This window comes from Phaenicophaeus curvirostris, chromosome 17 (assembly GCF_032191515.1).
Source record: "Phaenicophaeus curvirostris isolate KB17595 chromosome 17, BPBGC_Pcur_1.0, whole genome shotgun sequence".
Lineage (NCBI taxonomy): Eukaryota > Metazoa > Chordata > Aves > Cuculiformes > Cuculidae > Phaenicophaeus > Phaenicophaeus curvirostris.
Genome location: NC_091408.1, coordinates 5,748,245 through 5,769,535, shown reverse-complemented (window position 1 = coordinate 5,769,535; position 21,291 = coordinate 5,748,245). Strand labels below are relative to the sequence as shown.

Sequence of the window (21,291 nt, the reverse complement as noted above, 5' to 3'; positions counted from 1 at the left end):
AGGCCTGCTGCGAGGAAGGAGCAAGGGACAACCAAGAAACAGGCAGAGCAGGTAAAAACCCTCAGGAATAAGCAGGAAGCAGCCAAAGCAAGCCCAAAGCCAGGGTAAAAACCAGTCTGCTAACCTCCAAATCCTGCAAGAGCGGGCAGGCCGGCGAGGGTGGGCAGGCAGCAGGGATGGAGATACAGAGAGAGTTGAGTCAAGGCCACACAGCTCATCCCAACCCAAAGGAAAAAGGCTGCAAGGAAGGTGGGAAAGGGCCAGGGAAAGCTCGTGGCCAACACACAGACAGATCCCCGCTCCAAGGCTGTTTGCAGCTACAGCCAGGCTGCCCAGCACACAGGCAGAGGCAGGGATGCCCCTAGAAGGGGCTGGGGCTGGGTTTTTTTATTTTAGTGGGGATGTGTGGGTGGGCTGGGAGCTCTCTGCATCCTTCAGCTGCCTCCCTGGTGCCAGGAGAGCAGCCCTGCAGAGATGGGGGTGTTGCTGCAGAGCCCAGCCAGCCAGCACAGCCCCTGTCTCGCCCTTCCCACGAGAGAACAACACTGGAACTGGCACCACCAGCAGCTGTGGGTTCCTGGTCCTGCAGGACCATTCATCTCCGAGCAAAGAACAGGGAAGGCAGGGTGGGCAGCAGCCTTGGAGCCGCCCTGAGACTGTTTTGGAGGCAGGCAGGCAGGGGAAGGAGCCATACCGTGAAGTTGGGATTGCTGGGCTGGATCCTGAGCTCTGCCAGCACCCAGATGCCGTTGGTGAGCTTCAGGGACTGGTAGAGCATGTCTTGGCCCTCCACGTTCCTCTTGGCGATGGTGAAGATGTTACTGCCTTGGAGCTTGCTGCTAATGGCATCTACGTGGGAGGAGAAAGCTGCTATGCGAGCTGCTGCCACCCCATCTCCTCCTCCTCTCTCCCTCCTGCCCCATCCAAAACCTGCTGTCCCCACGGAGCAAGGAGAAGGGCTCTATTCATCCTCCCCAGGGAGGGTAGGGAACAGCCCAGAGCTCAATTCACAAGCAGAGCCGTCCCACTTTGCTCCACAAAGGTCAGCTCGCTGCTGCCAGCAGGACTGAAAGGACTCTGCTGTTCCCACCCGGGGTTTTGCACATTCTGGTTGGCACCAGATCTCCTGGAGAAGGAGTTGGGGGAGCAAGGAGGTGCCAAGGAGCCTGGCTGGGCTCCTGCCCACAGCTGCCTGCGAGCGCAGGACACTGCACAGTCCTGCTGCACTTCCCTGCTCTGAGATTGATCCCAAAGTGGGCACGGCAACTGTCCAAGGCAACGGGGACATCCTCACCGAGCAAGGTGTCTCCAAGGCCGCCAAGCGTCTGCAACTTGCAAACAGCAAGTCAGGCAGCAGCTCCTTCCTGGAGATACAGGGTGAGCATGCGGGGAAGGCGCTTTCATCTCCCCACAGCCTGGGCTAACTGGGATGAGCTGATCACCAGTGGCCACTTGGATCCTTCTGAAGGGTTTGGACCCACCTGCATTGAGAGAGCAGTCTTTGATCTGGAACTGGGCCTCGTTCTCGTTGGGAATATCCTTCCAAGTGGCCAGGAACATCTGCCGCTCTGCAGCGAGGAACGAAACCAACACAGTGATGAAGATACAAGATTGGCTTGAGGAAGAGGCTGGCGAGTGCCAGGGAAGGCAAAATAAGCAACGAATCAATCACAGAATGATAGAATGGTTTGGGTTGGAAGGGATCTCAAAGCCCACCCAGTCCCACCCTCTGCTGTGGGCAAGGACACCTCCCCACTGGATCAGGTTGCTCAAAGCCCCACCCAACCTGGCCTTGAACACTTCCAGCCATTAAACAAGAGCAGCAAGGAGTTAAAATGTGGCTCAGGCCACCTCAGGTAGTCATCATACTGGCTTGGCTATGTCCCTGTCTGCTCCAGACTGCCAGGGGCATCTGCATCCACATGGGAATGTGGTCAGGAGGATTCCAGGGGCTGGGATGGCACTGACAGACTGAAGAGGACCTTGCAGGACGCACAGCCACCCACACTCCAACTCACCCATCTTGCCGTCCTCCGTGAAGAGGATGTGCAGTGGGTACAGGGTGCTGAAGTAGAAGACATCAATGTTGTTTTTCACCGCAACCTGGGATGGAAGGACATGGGGACTTCAACACCTCCTCCAACCCACAGCAGGCAAACATCCCACCCATCTCATCCCATCACACACCACCGATCCCTCTTGAACCAGGTATCATTGGAGCAAGAGACTGGAAGCTGCCCAAAGGACCTGGAGAGGCCAGTATCTATGTGGATGTGCCCTCAGGTGCATCACTGTCCCCAGCACATAAGGAAAATGGGGGAGCTTCCAGGACTGCACCCCCTTAGCCTTCTCACCCAGATTCCTCCTAGGAACTACAAAGGGAAGAGCAGCTGGAAAGCTGCTCAGTGGAGAAGGACCTGCGGGTGCTGGCCAACAACAGCTGAACTTGGGGACACAGTTGAGTAGGCACAGTGGGGCTGGGCTGACGGTTGGACTGGATGAACTTAGAGGGCTTTTCCAACATTGATGACTCTACAGGAGCTGGACTGAGCTCTGACAGCACACAGTTGAGCTGAGTCTTTCTTCTTATCTGGCTGCTGCAGTTACACCTCCTTCCAGCTCCTTCCCGAGGAAGCAAGCCCACCCCAGGGCTGCCCTGCCCCATCCCAGCCCCCCAGGAGGGGAGACCCAGGGGCGTTCCCCACCTGGAGGTTGTTCAGGGGGTCCATCTTCATGACGGAGCCAACAGTGTTCAGCGGAAGAGAGATCTCCACAGACTGGTTGGGGGCAAGAGGCGCATGGACCTGGAGAGGAGCTGCCGGGGCCAGGCCAAAGCTGGGGGGACACCAGAGGAGAGCAGGAGATCAGGGCGTGGAGCAGCAGGCACTGGGCCAGACCTGAGGCTCCCCCTGCCTTCCTTCACCCAGACCCCAGGAACACATCAGCTCATCTTGCTGCCCCCATAGAGCCCAGGGCCAGGCTGGCTCCTGCTCTGCCCAACCAAAGTTTTCCCCTTTTCTCCTACAAAGATTTGGGCCTATTTTTGGGGTTCCTACAACGTTCCCTCAGAGCCATCCCTTGTTGCATCACTCCGAGGGGAAAAGAAGCATGGGATCACCAGGAGGACAAATAGATGGTAGTCAGAGGAACAGCCTCTTCAGTCAACTTCTTAGAGGCTTTGGTTTGATGATCATCACCACCACAGCCATCAGAAAGAGAAGGTCATCACATGAGGCTGTTCCCAACCCCTGCAGCCAATTCACAGCCCCTTCCTCCCATCCTTTATACACAACAGCTCCAAGGCCGAGCTTGGAGATGCCACCTTGGCCTTCACAGGTCGCTGCCGAGCAGCCCGGGAGGGACCTTACCTGTTGCGGTTGAACTGGATGGCAAAGTCAGACATGACCTGCAGGGCTTTGTTTGTTAACACGAGGTCCATGGAGATGGAGCCCACCTGCCGGCTGAAGGTGCCAGAGATCTCCAGCCCTTTGGCTTTCATGGCTGGGAGCCAGACCTGGGTTAAGGAGACAAGAAACCCTTGGGGTTTTACCCAAAGTGAAGCTTTTGGTGCTCTCCAGCCTTCCAGAACCGTGCTGGGTGTTTGTAAGCCAAAGGCTTTTCACAGCTACCGACACACAGTTGGCACAGGCCCTTGCTACAACCAGGGCTGTGGGATTGAAGGCAGGAAGGCCCTGGAGGGGGACCGGGACAGGCTGAATCCATGGGCCGAGGCCAAAGGGATGGGGTTCAACAAGGCCAAGTGCAAGACTCCTGCATCTGGGCCACAACAACTCCATGAAGAGCTCCAGGCTGGGGAAGAGTGACTGGAAAGCTGCCCTGTGGAAAAGAATCTGGGGATGCTGATCAACAGCAGCTGAACATGAGCCAGCAGTGGCCCAGGTGGCCAAGAAGGTCAACAGGATCCTGTCTCGGATCAGTCACACGCTGTGGCCAGCAGGAGCACAGAAGGGATTGGACTCTGTGGTGGCGAGGCCACACCTTGAATCCTGGGTTCAGTTTTGGGTCCCTCACTCCAAGAAGGACGTTGAGGGGCTGGAGAACATCCAGAAAAGGGATTGGAGCTGTGGAAAGGCCTGGAGCCCAGGGGTTCTGGGAGCAGCTGAGGGACCTGGGGCTGTTTAGCCTGGAGGAGGCTGAGGGGAGACCTCATCGCTCTCTGCAGCTCCTGGAAAGGAGGTTGTGGTGAGGTGGGTGCTGGGCTCTTCTCCCAGTTGACAAGTGATAGGATGAGAGGAAATGCCCTCAGGTTGTGTCAGGGGAGGGTTAGATTGGATAGTGGGAAATAAAACTTCATGGAAAGGGCTGTCAAGCCCTGGCAGAGGCTGCCCGAGGCAGGGCTGGAGTCCCCATCCCTGGAGGGATTTAAAGGCTGTGTAGCTGGGGCACTTAGGGACACAGTTTAATGGCGGAGCTAAGGGTTGGATTCAATCTTAAAGGTTTTTCCTGACCTAAATGACGCTAGGATTCTATGCTGCTGCCGCAAAATCCTCCAAATCTCACCCTGCACACAGGGAAACTGCACAGCCCCAAATCCAGTGCTGGAAAAGACATGACCTGACAGATCCCTGCTCCCCACTCTGCTTAGGGCCGTGTGTCTGCCTCTGCCCCACATCCCCGTGCCCGGGCAAGCACCATCACGTCCTTTCCATCTTGCCACCATACTAGGAAGAGGCTGCCTGTCTTCCACCTCCATTCCGGGAGACGCTGCAGCATGAAGGAGGCACGGGGAGGGTCTCTGCCCCCATTAATACTGCAGCCCAGGGGCTCAGCCATCCCACTCACCGTTTTGGGGGCCACGTAGGATCCCGACAGGGTCCCCACCCCACCGGTGAGGTCGAAGAGGTCTCCCAGGCCACCGCTGAGGGGTGCCCCTAGGTTTGCAGGCATCGCGGTGGTGGGTGCTGGTGCGAAGCTGCTGCCGCCACCCATCTGTGGGGAATAAGAGAGGGAGTTACAGGGGGCACCACGGGGTTGGGGAGAGGAGGAGGATGCAGACGGCAAGAGAGGGACTCAGGCAAGAGGGCACACTCACAGCAGGGCTGCCTCCCACATCGCTTCGCAGCTGCAAGAGAAGAAAGGGGCATCAGCAGGGGCAGAGGCCAGCGCAGAAGGCAAAAGGGTCCCACAAAGTGCCTCTTCAAGGGCACTCAAAGCATCAGTGGGAGCTGGTGAGGGCCCAGAGTCGGCAGGGAGGCTCCAGTGCTCCCAGAGCTGATAGGGGACCAGGCTGGCTCCAGAGGGAAACAAGGGCACCCAACAGGAGTGATCCAGGCAGCCAAGGGTGCTGCTTCGCACTCAGCCCAGCGTGGGCTGCGGCTACAAGGTGGGAGCAGGGGCAGCCAGGGATAGAAATGGGCACCAGGGCTACGCATGCACGAGAGAGCTAAGAAAAGGGCTGATCCATACCCCTTCCGACTCGTCCCCCATCTCCAAGCAGAAGCAGGCAAGGCGGAGAGAGGAGCCAGCCACATGCAGAGACAAGCCAAGAGAAAAGAGACATAAAACAGAGAGACAAGAGAAAGGGAGGAGGGAAGAGAGGTTAGTCCTGCCACACTGCCAACCCATCCATCTGTCCATCTGTGGCTGCCCCAGAGCCAGAGCACAACCAGAGTGTCTCATCCCCACACCCAGCACCAGCCTGTTACGAACCCTGCAAGCCCGAAGAGCCAGGGCAGCACTCGGGGGATGACAGACCAGGATAGGCAGCAGGCAAAGGGCCAGCGACATTGCCTCCCCTTGGGGATCTCTGCTGGTTTTTACAAGCAGTGGAGAAAACTCCCAAATTACTTTCCTTCGGGAAATGTAGATCATCACCAGGGCAGGCAGTCCCAACCAGCCAGAGGGTTTTATTCCTCCTCACCCTACAGCCAAACCACGGCTTGGTTTGCATTCCCAGGAAGGCAAGCTGCCTCCAGACCTCCCGGTGCAGGAGATGCCCATTAAAGCACCCCACAGGCTGGCAGCAGACATGTCTTGACCCCACAGTGTGGTTTAGTGAGTGTCCCTGGAGTTACCTGGGGTTCAGAGGGGACCCAGGAAGAGGAGTTGCCCCTGCAGCACAGCACAGACACCAGGAACATCTACACAGACCTCATGTGTGGAGAGGGGAGGCGCTCAGGACCGCTGTCCCCTATCCCCATCTGATGGGGACAAGATAAATGAGGGAGCAGTGCCCCTCCGTCTTCACCAGCTGTAGAAGGATATCACTAGCCCAGATGTCTCCGGGTGGACAAGTCCATCCTCAGGAGCTCCAGACAGGAGCCAACATCACACCCAGCATGATGCCACCAGAGCATTGGAGAAGGATCTTGCAGGGCTGGGACATACCAGGCTGTCCAAGCCGCCTCCAAGGAGGTCCACGGCGCCCATCTGCACGGAGGAGGCAGCAACGGGTGGCCCGCTCACTGGCGGGCCCAGGTCCAGGTTCAGCAGGTCACCCAGCAGGTCGCCCTGAGTGGGGATGACAGCCGGCTGCTCGGGCCCCTGCACCCCTGAGGGGGCCATGTCCGGGCTCTCAGCGCTCTCACTCCTGAAGGAAGGAAGAGGGAGAGATGTGAGAAGCTCTGGCTTAGCTGACAGGTTGTGCTGAAGACAAAAGGGCTGGGGGTCACCCAGATGGGCTTTGCAGCAAGTGTACAAAGAGACGCCCTTGTCCCAGCACAGCTCCCAACACATCCTCGTCGAGATCATCCTCCACTTGAGCTGGAGATCACTCCTTCAGCCTTATAAGGACAGTATCGGATCCATACAGCCCTGCTCCTACAGAGGAGAATCCCCTTGGGAAGCAGGGGGGCTCAGCTCAGGTCCAAGCACAACAGACACAGCCAGCTCTGCCCAGTGGCCACAGTAGCCCCACAGCCACTTGGCTCAGCATCCGACTGGCCCATTGCACGGATCCAGCCCTGGAAGTCCCTGCATGGGGTGCGGAGTCACCCTGGGGAAGCAGATACTCACGAGCCCGTTCGTGGGGGCAAGCTCTTGTGCACAACCCCTCTGCTCCCCTCCACAAAGGCGCTGGGAGGTTTGTGATAGACAGACGCAAGCGTCCCGATGTAGCAGATCAGCTCATCCAGGAGCGTTGGCTCGATCAGATCCGTCTCCTCAGAGATGAGGGGTTTCTCCGCCAGCACCACCTCCTTGGCAGCCACGGGGTCGGTGGAGAGCAGGCGCCAGTAGATATAACCACGATCCCGCAGGTCGGGGTTGTCCGAGTCCTTCGGAAAGCACGGGGGTTAGTGCCAAAGCCATGGGGCATGGGAATCTGCAGCTACTACAGAGCAGCTCAGAGCATCTCAGCCCCATCCAAGTCTTGCTGCAGCATTAGCAGGATCACAGGGATAAATCTTAAAGCTATTTATGTCACACCTCTGCTGTGAGAGGCAATTCTGCTTTGCTACACCAGCCTTAGTAGGGAAGCAGCACAAGATACTTCCTGCGCTACAGGAGATGATGTCGTTGCTCTCCAGGGCTTTAACTATCAGCTTTTCTAGAATTAAGCTCCCGTTATTCTCCTCCGGTCATGGGCTCTGCATTACTGAGCCGCTCCCACTGCCTGGAGGGGAAGGTGAAGCCCCTGGGAAGCTTTTTCCAGCGCAAAAGCTGGTACCCACCTGCGTGGCCAGGCTCAGCACCTGCTGCACCAGCTCCTGCGTCTCAGTGGGCTTCTTCAGGAACAGCTTCACGATGGCTGTCAGCAGCTGCAGCTGCACCTGCAGGCAGACAAACAGCTTTAGGGAAGGACAGACAGAGCAAGTATACCACTTCTGAGCATGAACACATAGATTTTCCCTGTAAGTTCCTGCCAGGTTGTAATCCCAACCTGCCTTTTGAGGGACCACACCCACGGTGACCGCTTAAGCGGCAGTGAAGAGTGTCAGGGCACTCGTGTGGCTCCCAGCCAGGTCTGCAGCCCCTTTCAAGCCGATTATGGCACCCTCAGCCCAGCAGAGCCACAGGGTGACACAGAGGTTACTGGGCAAGGTCTTGGGACTGGGTTACACAGTCCCACAAGGGCAAAGGCCAGCGTACCCAAAGCTGTGGCTCTGGCACTTCAGGACATGATTTACAGCAGGCACAGTGGGGTCAGGCTGACAGTTGGACTGGATGAGTTCAGAGGTCTTTTCCAACCTTAATGATTCTGTGATCCTCTGGCTTTTATGCAGATAAGCAGCAGTGGTTCATCTCCTACACTCCGTTTAGACCTGAGGCAGGGTGCCCAGGGCTGCTGGCTTTCCTATTCTGCATTTATAGGTTGCCCCTGATCACCATGATTTAGTGTTGTGCGATAGGACGAGGGGAACAGATTGAAGCTGAAAGATGAGATGAGATCTTAGGCAGAAATGTTTTCCTGTGAGGGTGGGGAGGCCCTGGCCCAGGTTGCCCAGAGCAGTGGTGGCTGCCCCATCCCTGGAGGGGTTCAAGGCCAGGTTGGATGGAGCTTGGAGCAACCAGATCCAGTCGGAGGTGTCCCTGACCATGGCAGGGGGTGGAACCGGATGGGGTTTGAGGTCCCTTCCAACCCAAACCATTCCATGATTCTATGATTCACGGTGTTTTGCGTAGCAGGGTTGTAGGAAGCTTCTATAGACAGAATCCCCCTCAAAATTCCAGATGTGAACCCACTGTCCTCAGCTGCCCCAGCAGAAGGGGCAGGCACAGTTCCCTCTGCTTGATTCAGTTGTCCAACTCTGTTTCCCAGCTCCAAAGGGCTGAACCCATCCTGGCACAGAGGAATGACCAGGTCACCACTTGGTTCCTCCCAGCTATTAAGGGAAGGACACCACCATGGTGGTATTTCATGGGCCACCTTCTACACCCAAAGCCACTCTGCAATAAATACACTTCATGATCCCACTAGAGCTAAATTGTTTCACTACACTGATTAGCACAAGCTTTGTCACAGTGCCACCCCTCAACCTGCTGGCAGCCAGATCCGAGCACCACACAGCGGGTTGCCCCTCGTCCCACCATACCTGGGTGCTCTCATCATGGAAGCCCTCCAGGAAGCTCTCCAGCAGTTCATCGGCGTTGTCGATCCGCTCAGCATACTCTCCCACGATCCAGATCATGGCAGCCCGGGCCTCGGGCTCATCCAGGGAGTCGAGGTTCTCACAGAGGGTGGCGATCACACTCTCATACCTTCTCGAGGAGAGGACACGCATTCACCAAAAGAAGGAACTTGGGTCCTAGCTCTGTTCTGACTCCAAACCACATCCTATCACTCTCAGCAGAACCAGGACATCACTGAGGACACCAGCAAGAACCCCTGCATGGGCAGTCCCCTCTCCCAAGGCTGTGGCACAGCGTGATGCCGCTCACGTTGATCCCTCACTGGCCCCAGAGCATCTTTTCCTGCTTGCCAGCCCTGCTGCTGAATTAATTTCTCATCCCTGCTCATCTGGCCTTTGTCTTCGCTGCAGCAGCCCTGAGCTGCTGGCTATCCATGCAGAGCTCCTGTTTGTTGCTAATTCAGTTCATTAGTATTTATTGCCCGTATTAGCGCACGATTTCCTGATCACACAGTTGCCTATTCATCCTGGCTCAGCTGGAACGCTCCCCTCCTCCTCCTGCCCTTGTTCCAGCATCAGGATTAAGAGCCAGAGATGGCTTATGCTGACGTGAGGAACCTCAAGGTCTCTGGCAGCTCCTGTCTGTTTGACAGTCCCAGATCCAGACACTAATTGTGGGGCTGGGAGTGGCTTTCCAACCCCCCAGCTTAACTCCCGAGGCAGCACCGACCAGAGGTGACAACTCCGGCTGGCAGAAAACCCAAATACAGGGAGGCTTCACTGCCAACTATCCCACTAGGAAGGAGGAGCAGCCCCTCCCTTGCCCATGCCTGGGTCTTCCCAGGGCATCCCAAAGCACAGAGGGGCAGAAACAGCCTGTCTATGTCCAGAGGATCCACCCACAACAGCCCAAGGCTCTCAGGCAGCCACCACACACTTGTTGGGGTACTTGCGGAAGATGTCCTTGATGACGACGATGGCCTCCTGCACCACATAGTTGACTTTGGTCTGGATGAGGTCGAGCAGGGTGCTGACACAGCGCTCAGCCGATTGCTGTTGGAAAGACTCAGTCAGACAGCAGCGATGCTCTTACATCCCCATCCTGAAGCCTCCGCTGCCCTTCCCAACCCCAACTCCTTGCTGCCTTAACCCCTCCCTACTTCCCCAAACCCAACCCAGACCAGAACAGGGGTGCACATTTATGCTTTCCCCTTCTCATCCACATCTGGCTCCTCCTCATCCCCCCTGCATGCTCCCAGAGCCTCTTTCTCTTCCAATTCCACTTTTCCACTTGCTCCCTGCTCCCACAGAACACATTTCAGGTCATCAGGTGCAGGAATGCAGCAAGCTTGGCTTGCCAGGGCAGCAGCCTCTTGCACCTTGTGTAGTTTGGATCTGCACAGCCACACTCCTCAGCATTAACAGAGAGGGAAAAACACAGCTGATGTCATGGTAATAAATCCCAGTGGAGGAGGCTGGCTTCACTGCAGAGGGATCACTGTGACAGCAGAGCCAGGCCAGCACAGCTCCCGGTGGGATGCAGAGGCTGAGCCAGCTCCAGCGCATCTCCTCCTGCCCAGCTCACGGGTATCGAGCCGTTTGTCTCCTGCGATGCAGGATGCGCTGCAGCAGCGCCGGTGCAGCATCAGCAGGCTGAGAGCTGCAGAGCCCCTGCACCTGCAGCACCCGCAGCACCCGGGCCATGCAGAGCACAGCAAGGGCTTTAGTCACACCAGGGTGCTGGTGGGGCTGCATTTTGAATCCTGGGCTCAGTTTTGGGCCCCTCGCTCCAAGAAGGACATTGAGGGGCTGGAGCACATCCAGAGAAGGAAAACGAAGCCAGGGAAGGGGATGGAGCCCAGGGGTTCTGGGAGCAGCAGAGGGACCTGGGGCTGTTTAGCCTGGAGGAGGCTTCGGGGAGACCTCATTGTTCTCTGCAGCTCCTGAAAAGGAGGTTGTGGTGAGGCGAGTCATGGGCTCTTCTCCCAAGTGACAAGTGATGGGATGAGAGGAATTGGCCTCAAGTTGCACCAGGGCAGGTTTAGATTGGATACTGGGAAAAACGTCTTTACTAACAGAGCAGTGAAGCCCTGGCGGAGGCTGCCCAGGGCAGTGGGGGAGTCTCCATCCGTGGAGGGTCTCAAAATAAGTGCTGATGTGGCACTTAGGGACATGGATTAGCAGGCACGGTGGGGTTGGGCTGACAGTTGGACTGGATGAACTTAGAGGGTTTTTACAATCTCAATGATTCTATGATTCTAATAATCCCCTTCTTCAAATTATCCCCAAGGGGAGGCAAAGCCTCCTGGCTCCCTCCCAGTAGCTCCTGTCTCAGGTCCTGTATTAACACCTTGCCGGGAGCTGGGTCAGCCACAGAGCAGGGATGGGCAGGGATCCCAAACCAGCTGCAGTGGGAAAGAGTAAAGCGATGAAATCTCCTCCTTACACACCGTTCATGCCCTGTGGAACAACTGCAGCTCATCCTCAGACCCAGGAAGGCTCTAGCTTGTGGGGGCAGTGCTAACTCCTGGGGTGGGATGACCTCCAGCTCATCCAACACACACGTTGGAGAGGGACGCCTTCACCGGGACCTGAAGTGACACAGGCCTCACCTCCACCTTGATGGCACAGCGGCCGATGGCTCGGACAGCCTTCCGTACGAAGTCCACATCCACCTCCGTGGCGTATTCCTTCAGCTCCGCCAGCACCTGCCAGAGTGGATAAGGCAGTGAGAGCCCGACAGCGAGAAAAAGCCACCAGAACAGTAGGCAGTGACCCAGCAAAAGATGACTGGTGGTACATCTGCTCCTGTTAGCATCCTGCAAAGCCGAGCCTAGGATTTCTAGGTGGAAACCCCTGCACGACCCCCTCGGTGCCCACGCAGAATAGTCAGGCAGACCCTGACCTGAGCAATGTTGGCCTGTGAAGCCAGGCGGATCATGATGTCCAGCTTCTCCAGTTTTACATAGATGGGGTCATTGTACTTCACAAAGAACACCTTCATCTCGTGCTTCAGGATCTCAGGCCTGCAGGACAAGAGGCAGCAATTAAGGGAGACTTCATTTTGACCACAAGAGACATAAAGCCTTCCAGAAGCCATGAGTTTCTCCAGAGCTTTCTGGACACCCAGGTACTGCTTCCAGATGATTTCGCAGGTGGCAGAAGAAAGAGCCGAGCTCCGTGTCAGAGCCTGGAGGTGGAAGCAGTCAAAGCAGTGCAGAAAGGGAGTCATCATCCCCAGAAAGCCGCACACCAGTCAGGACAGGGATGGGGTTTCAGGTGCTTGACCCTGCAGCCAGCTCACGCCCCGAGCCTGTACAAATTCACTGCTGTATTAGCGAGCTACAGGCACGAAGCATCACTACCCGGCCAAGGCTGGAGCTAGGCTAGTGAAGGCTTGAGGACACTAAGGACATAAGGCAGGGAAACCCAGAGCCAGAGAGGGCCAGGATGAGGCTCTTTAGCCACAAGCACAAAGTTTTTGAGGGCTGTTCAATGCCAAGGAATCCAAGATACTGCCATTATCCCCCCAGGACTCTGTCCCTTGGCTCCCCTTCGCTGGCACACAGGGGACAGGGCACAACTTTGCCGCAAACAAAGACCAGACGCAAGGCAACAGGGGACATTTGTCTTGCCAAGGTTGGAATAGGCATCGTGGAGGGAGTAGGGATGCAAACCCAGACCCCAGGGCTAGGCTGGACCTTTTTCACCAGATCATCCTCTCTAAGCTAGGCAAGGTCCAGCTCCAAGGAGCCAACCTGCCTTCCTCATTCCCGCTCCCAGGGACACTAATTGCTTTCCACTTCTCCCAGAAGTTGTTGCTATTTTTACTAGACAACCAAGGCGATAACTGATAGGACAACAAATCATCTGACTGCGGCTTTCGCTGCTCTCCAGCTGGCCAGTTCTGCTCAGGGCACACGTGTGGGGCCTCGGACACCTCCTGCCCACCAGCAATTTTAGGTCACCAAAGGGACAAAAGGACTCTGAGCATTAATTCAAAGAGGACAACTACACAGAAGCAAGCTGATCGCATGAAAATTCTTCACTGAACATTTAATGACTAAACCAAAGTCTCAGCTTTTGGCTTTTCCATCCTTTGCTCCCCCAGATAAACAATAAATTAACATAAACCCCTGCTGGAGATCCCAGCTTAGCTCCCCACCCATGGCCTCACCCAATTCTCTGCGCCAAGCCCGTGGATATTAAGTGACAGTGGAGAAAGCATATGATGGGCTGTGTCAGCAACGCCCCGACAGCGCCACAGTCAGAGGGTTTGAAGCGTTGGGAAGCAGCACCCATGGAAAAGAGGGAAAGACAGAGCCAGGGAATCCCTCCTGCCACATCGGGGCACCCACCTCTTCTGCACGATGAGGTTGATGTTGCGGAGAGCCACATACTGCAGCTCGGGCTCTGCGGAGAGCAGGGTGACCAGCGGCGGGGCCAGTTTCTTGAGCAGCGTGCCGTAATAATCCAGGTCCTTCGACAGCATCTCCATGAACTTCATCAGCACCTTCACGGCCGAGAGCACCACTGCCGAGTTGGCATGGGACAGCCGGGGTGTCACCCGCTCACAAATGCTGGGGGCGTTGGGGACAAGAGAGTAGGGAAATAAAATGATCATAGTCTGTCTTCTTGCTTAAACACTGCTGCTAGCACCAAGTAAGGACAAGGCACTGGCAGATTTGTAGCAGAACAGCTGAGCAGCGCTTAAGATCTTCCCAAGAGATGCTGAACTGGCTCTTAAATGCCCCAAGGATGGTTATTTCTCAGCCTTTACAAAAAGCTTATTGCTGTGAGCCCCTTTCTGAGCTCCCTAGTGCTCATCCTCCCCTCCTGCAGGTAAGGGCACATTTTGAAGAAGCTCGAGAAGCACAATCCCTGTGCCAGCACAGGGACAGGGCTCATTGTGGGACTGCTTGCCTACAGGAAAGCTGGGGAGGGGCTCTTGACCAGGGAGGGCAGGGATAGGAGGAGGGAGGATGGTTTTAAGCTGAAAGTGGGGAGGTTGAGATGAGATCTTAGGGAGAAATGTTTTGCTGTGAGGGTGGGGAGGCCCTGGCCCAGGTTGCCCAGAGCAGTGGTGGCTGCCCCATCCCTGGAGGTGTTCAAGGCCAGGTTGGATGGGGCTTGGAGCAACCTCATCTGGAGGGAGGTGTCCCTGCCCATGGCAGGGGGTTGGAACTGGGTGGGCTTTGAGGTCCCTTCCAACCCAAACCATGATGCCCTGAAGTCATTGCTGCTGCCTAAGCAGCACCTAGAGCCTTCCTCACCTCTGGGCTTCCCGGTCATCCTTGGGCATGTAGTTTGCCAGGCAATCCAGGATGAAAATCTGACCCCACTCAGTGCACTCATTCAGGGCTGTCAGCAGCTTGTTGATGGACTGGGGGTTGAGGTCCAGGAGGTTACTGCTCGGATGAGATTCCGCTATTTCGGAGAGAGCCGCCACTGCATTGGCCACTACCTGCCAGGGGGACAAGGCATGTGTTAGGTGACAGCAAGCCTTAGGTGGCAACAAATGTGGTTCAACAGCCTGGGGGAACAGTGGTGCAAGCGGATGAGCTGCATCCTCAGTATTGGCACCTCGCATTCCAGCGACATCTGGGCACCAGCTTCTCCTCCCCACCAGCTGATCTTCAGGAGATGAGCCATCACCACCAGCACAGTCCCACCACCCACGTCCTATCTCCAACAGTTCACATGTGTTCAGCAGGAGTCAGCCTTGGCCCCATGCCCAGCACAGAGGAGCTCTCTGCTCTCACTCCCTTTCCCCAGGCAGCTCTGAAGAGCACCATCGCTTTCTTCAGCAGCTCACGGGCTCACCACTATGCCTGCGGTAAGATCTGAAGAGCAGCAAAAGCTGGAGAAAAAGAAACCCTGGGGAAAGCAGGCTTTAAAGTTTCTCACAGCTGGGGAAAGGCAAGGAGACTGATGCTGGCCAAAGCCCAGCTGCTAGGAAACCCTCACCAGGGCCAAAAGCTCCCCTCTGCCACCATCCCCTGCTCTGAGCTGGCCAGAATAGCCTCCTCCCCATTGGAGCAGACCAATAATGCACTACCAAGGAACTGGAGAAACCTTCCATCCATGAGACAGCGCTGCAGGACAAGGAACAGCCTGCAGCCCTCAAAGTACGAAAAAGAGAACAAAGGGGAGCATGGTAGGAAGGGAGCCGGCACGTGAAGAAGGCAGAGCATTTACTGACACCCACAGAAGATAGGATGGAGAAGGCAGGAAGTAATCACCATGGGGTTGGAGTCTGAGATGAGGTCTTTCAGGGTGTCCAGGAAGCCCTGGTCCTCCACCAGCTGTGCGTTAATGTCATGGAGCTTCGCCACACAGACGGCTGCTGTCTTGCGCACATAAGGATCCTCATCCTTCAGGCACTTCCGCAAGGGCTCACAGAGATACTCCGTTATCTTGTCCACACGGATACAGCCCATGGTCCGCACAGCCAGAGCCCGGATCAGAGGGTTTGGGTCCTCACAGTCCTGTGGGGGTGAGATTGGAAGGTATGTTCCCAGGGCCACTTCTTCGGGAATCAGTGGTGGCTTTGGGACCTCCAGTCCTGCTTATGTACCTCAAGCCTAACAGTTTTAACACTTGGCTCTCAAGACCAAGTCATCCATGAGAGAGGTTTGATCTCCTGTTCTGCAATCACACACACAGAGTTTTAACACCATCAGTTCCCACTCCAAACACACCTCCAAGAACGTGATGCCTTCAGCACTTACACTAAGTACCTGAGCTCAGCTGCCACCCTGACCTGGAAAATAGGTGGGAAATGGATGGGAAATGCATCTAGCAGGTTTATTGTGTGCCTTTTTCTCTTTCTAAAAAGCCACAACTCCCTCTAATGCCCACTAAGCCTTTTCACAATGTGATCTGGCAGTATCTTGGCTCCTAACACGCTCTTCAGCTCCCAACTCCAGCGGGAGGATCACGAGGGCTCACTCAGCTGCAGAGACTTCAGCTCACATGACGGCAGTTCCATCACAGAACTGCCCACAACCAAAGCTGCCTCTGACAGAGCACGTGGCACAGTACAGCTGCCAAGAAAACACTTTTCTTCTGCATTACTGGACAGATTTGCTCTGTTACCTCCAGCCAGGTAAGACCTTACTCCTCAAGAGAGAGGTTTTGGAAACCTGCTCACGCTCCCTTCTTTGGGGCAGGGTACCAAGAAGCCTAGCACGGCAGCTTTGCGTGGAAGGGGGAATGCTGAACCACCTGGCTGCAGTGTGTGGCTCTCGGGCACACAGCCCGCTCCTCTCACCTTCACAAAGGTGTTGACTGCCATGATGGCCATGTCTGGCTGGCTCTTGGCATAGTTCATCAGGTAGAGGTAGACCAACTTCTTCAGCTCCAGGTTGTCCGTCTGCATGCAGTTCACCACATCTGGGAAGAGAGCGCTGAAACACAGAACATCTCCATGAAAGAAGGACGCGGCCATGCTGCTGAGCCAAGAGAAGATGACATCACAGCCTACACGACCCCACATTCCCCAGCCACATGGCCAGCCCTTTCCTACTCCTGAGGTCAGAAGATCTCAGGCTCTACCAGGAGCTGAACCTACCCCGCAGTAGATGTGGCTATATAACTCAGCCCCAGTGGGGTTTTCTTTATGTATCTGTATTAAAAGAAGCTCAAAATGACCCAAACCTGAGCTCTCCCACTATTCCAGTTCCAGGGCACACCCACTGCCCCAGAAGGTGCAACATGACCCGGTCATCACAAGATGGTGTGAAAGCCTTCAGCACCTGAGAGATAACAAGGGAGATGAACCATTCCCCCCAGGTCTTTTGCACAATTCTTTCCACACAGCCCTACCTAAACCATCCTCTGCTTTTGTGGACATTAAACTTGTCCTGCTGCAAACTGCTGAGCTCTCACCCCACATCCTACATGAGGAACATTGCGTTGGAGAAGTCACCACCCAAGACTGAGTGTAAGGAACGACCTCTCGCCCCCAGGAGAGCCGTGCAGAACGATGGTTTGCTAGGACAGAGCAGAGCTGCTGAGCTGGAGGCTTCTCCAACCTGATCCCGGTGGGCGCTAAACACCCTAAAGCTGCGGGCTGCCAGAGGCTCTGTTCCACCACAGATAATAAAGACAGCCCAATTAGACTATTAAAGATACAGAGAGCCCAATTAAGAGTATTAAACCCCCCTAGGAGAGGCAATCAAGCTCAAGGCTAACACAGGACATATCCTACCCCAACAGATGTCCCTTTGCTCCTGGGAGCTTCTCCGCCACTGCAAACCCAGCCACCACTCCCAGGATCAAAACCAGCCTCCCAAATCCCCAGGGACAGGTGCTTTGCTGGGTCTCTCACAGAGCTCCTGCTGCTGGCAGAACCAGCATCCACCTCAGCTGTCATCACCCCAGGCTAAATCACACCATCCTGGCACCTCTCAGGGAGGGGAGAACTCAAAGTGCTTTCTTGTAGCCTGAAATAGGCACAAACCCCAAAAATGGGCTGCCACAGACGATATTTCTTTTCTAATCAATGTAGCTTTTGCCAAGCACTGAGCAGCCTCAGGCAAGTCCTTGCTATGTCCTGTGTTGTCTTCTCCATGGTGGCCCCAAGACAGAGCATTGCCTGCTACTCAGAGCACTCCAGGAACTGGGGACACAACAGTTTACCAAGCACAGTGCCCAGGCCATGGTTCTCCTCCATCTACTCTCAAATATATCAGTAAAAGCAAAGCACCGACATTGCGTGCGATGCTGAGGGACAGATCCATGTGGGGAGGAGGGGATAGAGAGGCCACGTGCTGCTGGCTCAGAGGGATAAAGGAGAAGAGGGAAAAGCAGCCGCCCGACCTTTTGGACCAGAGAGGCTGCAAAAGGCTTATCAGCACTGAGACAGAGACAACGACTCCTTGCTGCGAAGGCTCAGAGGGGGGTCCTGCTTGTTTTTAGTAACGGTTGAAGGAAGCGGCAATAATCCCAACAAACTCATCTGGCGGCCAGACCAATCCTCCTTTAGCTAGATTACTTGGAAGCCAGGCACACCCCCGCCACCAGACAGCCATGCTCACACAGAGCTGCAGCCAGGAGCTCGCGTGGTCCTCACCGGAGGCAAAAAACACCAGGAAAATCCTTTGGAAGCAACACGGGTTAGGGGGAAGAGGCACCCTCCCAGTGGGGTTTGAAGAAGACAAGGCTGAGGGGAGACCTCATCGCTCTCTACAACTACTAAAAACGCGGTTGTAGCGAGGTGGGTGTTGGTCTCCTCCCAAGTAACAAGCAATAGGATGAGAGGAAATGGCCTCGAGGTGTGCCAGGGGAGGTTTAGATTGGATATTAGGTAAAACTTCTTCACAGACAGAGTGGTGAAGTCCTGGCAGAGGCTGCCCAGGGCAGTGGTGGAGTCTCCATTCCTGGAGGGGTTCAAAAAGCGCGTGGCTGTGGCACCTGGGGACATGGTTTAGGAGGCACAGTGGGGTTGGGCTGACGGTTGGACTGAATGAGCTTAGAGGGCTTTTCCAACCTTAATGATTCCCAGTGATTTAGCCCAGGCATCCCTGTCATGGCACTGCCACACACCTGACGTCTTTGCCGACAGTCATGGAGGCGATCACCTTCTTCACGGCCTCCTTCTTCTTCTCCTTCTTGTCGCTGTTCAGTTCAGCTTTCAGCTCAAATATCTCCCCTGGAAGAAGGGGAAAAGGGGGAGCTCAGCGGTCAGGGGACACCCACATACTGGGTGCTGCTGCCAGGGGAGGGCGAGCAGCTCCCACCTGCTGCGTGCCAAGGCTCCTTTGCCACCCTGGATGCTCAGGGGTGCCAGAAGCTGGAAAGGGGGGGAATTTAATTTCCCAAATAACTCGCCAAGGGGCAGGGCTTCTCCACGGCCTCAGCTCTGATCCATGGAAATGAAAACAAGCATGCTGACACATCCCTGTTGCTCCTCCAGCCCCATAAGAGCCACAGAGGGCTTTAAGGACCAGGAGCACTGCAGGAATGATGAGCGCAGCACCCCATACCCCAGACATAGCACCCAGGGCTTACTTGGTGGCTGCTTTTGGCTGTGGGGTGGTTATTGAGGCACAGAGCAAAGCCCCAGCCCAGGACACGGCTGTTTGGATGCCCTCCCCTACCTGCAGAGCCCACTACAGCCCAGATGATGACAGGAACCCACAGCAGCAAACACAGAAGGATGTGGGGAGCGGTTTCCCAAGCCTCACATGGCTTCCCTCTATATTAGGAGCAGGAAAAGCTGTGTTACCCTCCCACTGCCTCTCTTACCTTTCTTTGTGGTGGTGAAGTACTTTGAGTCCGTCATGGTGGTCTCCAGCTGGCGGCACGTCCCTGGGAGGAGAGGCAGAGAGAGAGGTTGGGGGTTGGAAATTTCCTTGCAGAAGTCACTACAGAGAGCTCCGGGAAGGTAAAAAACAAGGGAGGGAAACAGCTTTGGATCTCCTGGGAAGAGCCACAAGGAGGTGAAGTTCTCGGAGAAGCCCTCAGCTCCTGCAGTGCTGGAGGAGCTGCTCCCCAGGGGAGGGTGAGTGCCTCACAGCCACACCAGGCTCTGCTGAGTGGGGAATCATCTGGCTTGCTAACAAGGATGAGAAGGAGGAGGAGAAGGAGGAGGACAGCAGTCACTGAAGACACCAGCGTTCACCCCAGCTCACACTCCAGCCTCGATTTGCTTCCCCCTTTGCCCACCCCATCCCACACGGAGCCAGGCAGCCCTCAGCCCCAGCACGAGGGCTCACCAAGTCTCCCCTGTGGTTGTGTCTCCTTTCCTGAAAAACACTTCCCTAGGGAAAATTCACCCCCCAGCCCTCCCTCACACCTCCACAGCGAGCAACTCCAGGATGAGACGAGGAATTGAGCAAAACCGGAGGCCCAGAGCAATGCTGGAGTGTGGGGACAGCACAGCCAAGAGAGGGGCCAAACACATCAGTAGGAGAAAAAGAAGCCTCCTCCAGAAACCACCCCTGCTCCAGCAGCACTGCTTTAACTTTAGCAGGTGCGAGGTGGGGCTGCAATATAGAATTCTGGCAACTTAGAGCAGATTTATGGCTAGACTGGCTGAGGGAGCCCGACATGCAGCCCTTAAAGATCAACAGGGATTTGTTTTTTACAGCTGTTTCACCCATTATTCCTTCACCAGCAGAGAAACAGGAGGAGTGACCTTGAAACCCGCAGTGGCTTTGCACTGTTCCAGAGGGGCAGGAGCACAGATAAAGCCAAGTGGGGAAAAAAAAAAAAAAAGAGCTTGCAAATGGTTTTTAAATGTAAATGAGCATCTTGAAAGCCAAAAGCAGCCATCCCCTGCAAACAGACAGGATGCAGCCAGAGAAACTGTGTCCTCTGTTCCCTGGCCAAGCCAGACAGGGATCCCCAACAGGGATAAAAGAAAATCTGGATGGAATCTGGGGTCTGAGCCCGCTGGGCAGAGCTTGGCAGGCAGGGAAATAGAGAAAGTTTGCAGTGGGTTCACTTTGGGTGCTCCTGGGTGGCACAGGACACAACACTCCTTGGTTACCTGGGATGTATTCCGAGTCTGTTTCCAGCAGGAGCTCCCTGCTCGCGCTGCAGCAGCTCTCTGCGCCTCACTGCAGATCCCGGCCTGCAAGAGAGGGAGGAAGGAGGATTTACTGCAGTCCCTCCAATTTCACCAGCCTGGCTCGCGGTCAGCCTTGCTCTGCAGAAGTGCCTGGAAAGCAAACTTGAAGCCTACTAGGGAATTTCTGCAGCTGGCTCGGAGACATGGATCACACCGCCTGCTGCTTCCCCGCAGCTTCCCAGAGCCCTCAGACACCGCAGTGTGTGTTTCAGCCATCCAAAACCCCTCTAATTCCAGAGGTGAAGAGAGCCACCCATCTCCCAGACTCCTTTAAGCCCTGCAGCACTGGCAGCAGCCTCCAAAAAGCAAACCACTGCCTCCTGCTCCTCCAGCAGAATCAAGGCGCACCCTTTGCTCCCCAAGCCAACGTCTCAGTCTCCGCAGCAGCAGGACTGGGCTTGAAGCATCCCAGCGCCTGGAGAGGGGTGAGGAGAGGCCAAACAGGGCTCTCCAAAGCTGGGTGCTCAGCACCCTGCGCTGTGTGCGCCCCCCGGGCTAAGCAAGGGCGAGGAGGCAGGGCTGCCTGCCAGCCTGGAGCTGCGGCCCCTGCTGAAGGTGAATTCTCCGTGCGCTCAGCCCTTGGTCAGGGTCCAATGCTGCTGCCTGGCTCTGGGTTTAAGGAGGGCAAAGGAAACGCTTCAGGGACTGCAGAGCAGCTCTTGCGTTACCCCAGCTCCCTCTACA

At 55.8% G+C, this 21,291-nt stretch overlaps 1 protein-coding gene and 1 non-coding gene across 5 annotated transcripts in view; both read right to left on the bottom strand.

Annotated features, from left to right (window-relative positions):
* Positions 1-20,610, bottom strand: part of AP1B1 (adaptor related protein complex 1 subunit beta 1) — a 95,074-nt gene extending 74,464 nt beyond the window's left edge. For 2 of the 4 annotated variants that reach the window (XR_011338656.1, XM_069871009.1), the window contains exons 1-22: positions 20,527-20,610; positions 19,281-19,343; positions 18,579-18,684; positions 16,303-16,438; positions 15,272-15,517; positions 14,303-14,493; positions 13,388-13,609; positions 11,935-12,055; positions 11,642-11,737; positions 9,967-10,082; positions 8,994-9,159; positions 7,632-7,730; positions 6,976-7,235; positions 6,349-6,550; positions 5,428-5,448; positions 5,054-5,083; positions 4,804-4,950; positions 3,369-3,514; positions 2,706-2,835; positions 2,019-2,103; positions 1,482-1,568; positions 695-849 (exon numbers count right to left, since the gene is read on the bottom strand). Coding sequence is in view for 3 of the 4 variants with exons in the window: in XM_069871009.1 (XP_069727110.1) it covers positions 695-849; positions 1,482-1,568; positions 2,019-2,103; positions 2,706-2,835; positions 3,369-3,514; positions 4,804-4,950; positions 5,054-5,083; positions 5,428-5,448; positions 6,349-6,550; positions 6,976-7,235; positions 7,632-7,730; positions 8,994-9,159; positions 9,967-10,082; positions 11,642-11,737; positions 11,935-12,055; positions 13,388-13,609; positions 14,303-14,493; positions 15,272-15,517; positions 16,303-16,438; positions 18,579-18,684; positions 19,281-19,317 (2,799 nt within the window). In the remaining variant the exon portion in view is untranslated. The remainder of the gene's footprint in view (positions 1-694; positions 850-1,481; positions 1,569-2,018; positions 2,104-2,705; positions 2,836-3,368; positions 3,515-4,803; positions 4,951-5,053; positions 5,084-5,427; positions 5,449-6,348; positions 6,551-6,975; positions 7,236-7,631; positions 7,731-8,993; positions 9,160-9,966; positions 10,083-11,641; positions 11,738-11,934; positions 12,056-13,387; positions 13,610-14,302; positions 14,494-15,271; positions 15,518-16,302; positions 16,439-18,578; positions 18,685-19,280; positions 19,344-20,526) is intronic. The other 2 variants (XM_069871010.1, XM_069871011.1) reach the window with 2 other exon arrangements.
* Positions 3,143-3,246, bottom strand: LOC138728261 (small nucleolar RNA SNORD125). The gene has a single exon (XR_011338692.1). It is a non-coding gene; the product is annotated as a small nucleolar RNA SNORD125 (small nucleolar RNA).
* Positions 20,611-21,291: the final 681 nt, after the last annotated feature.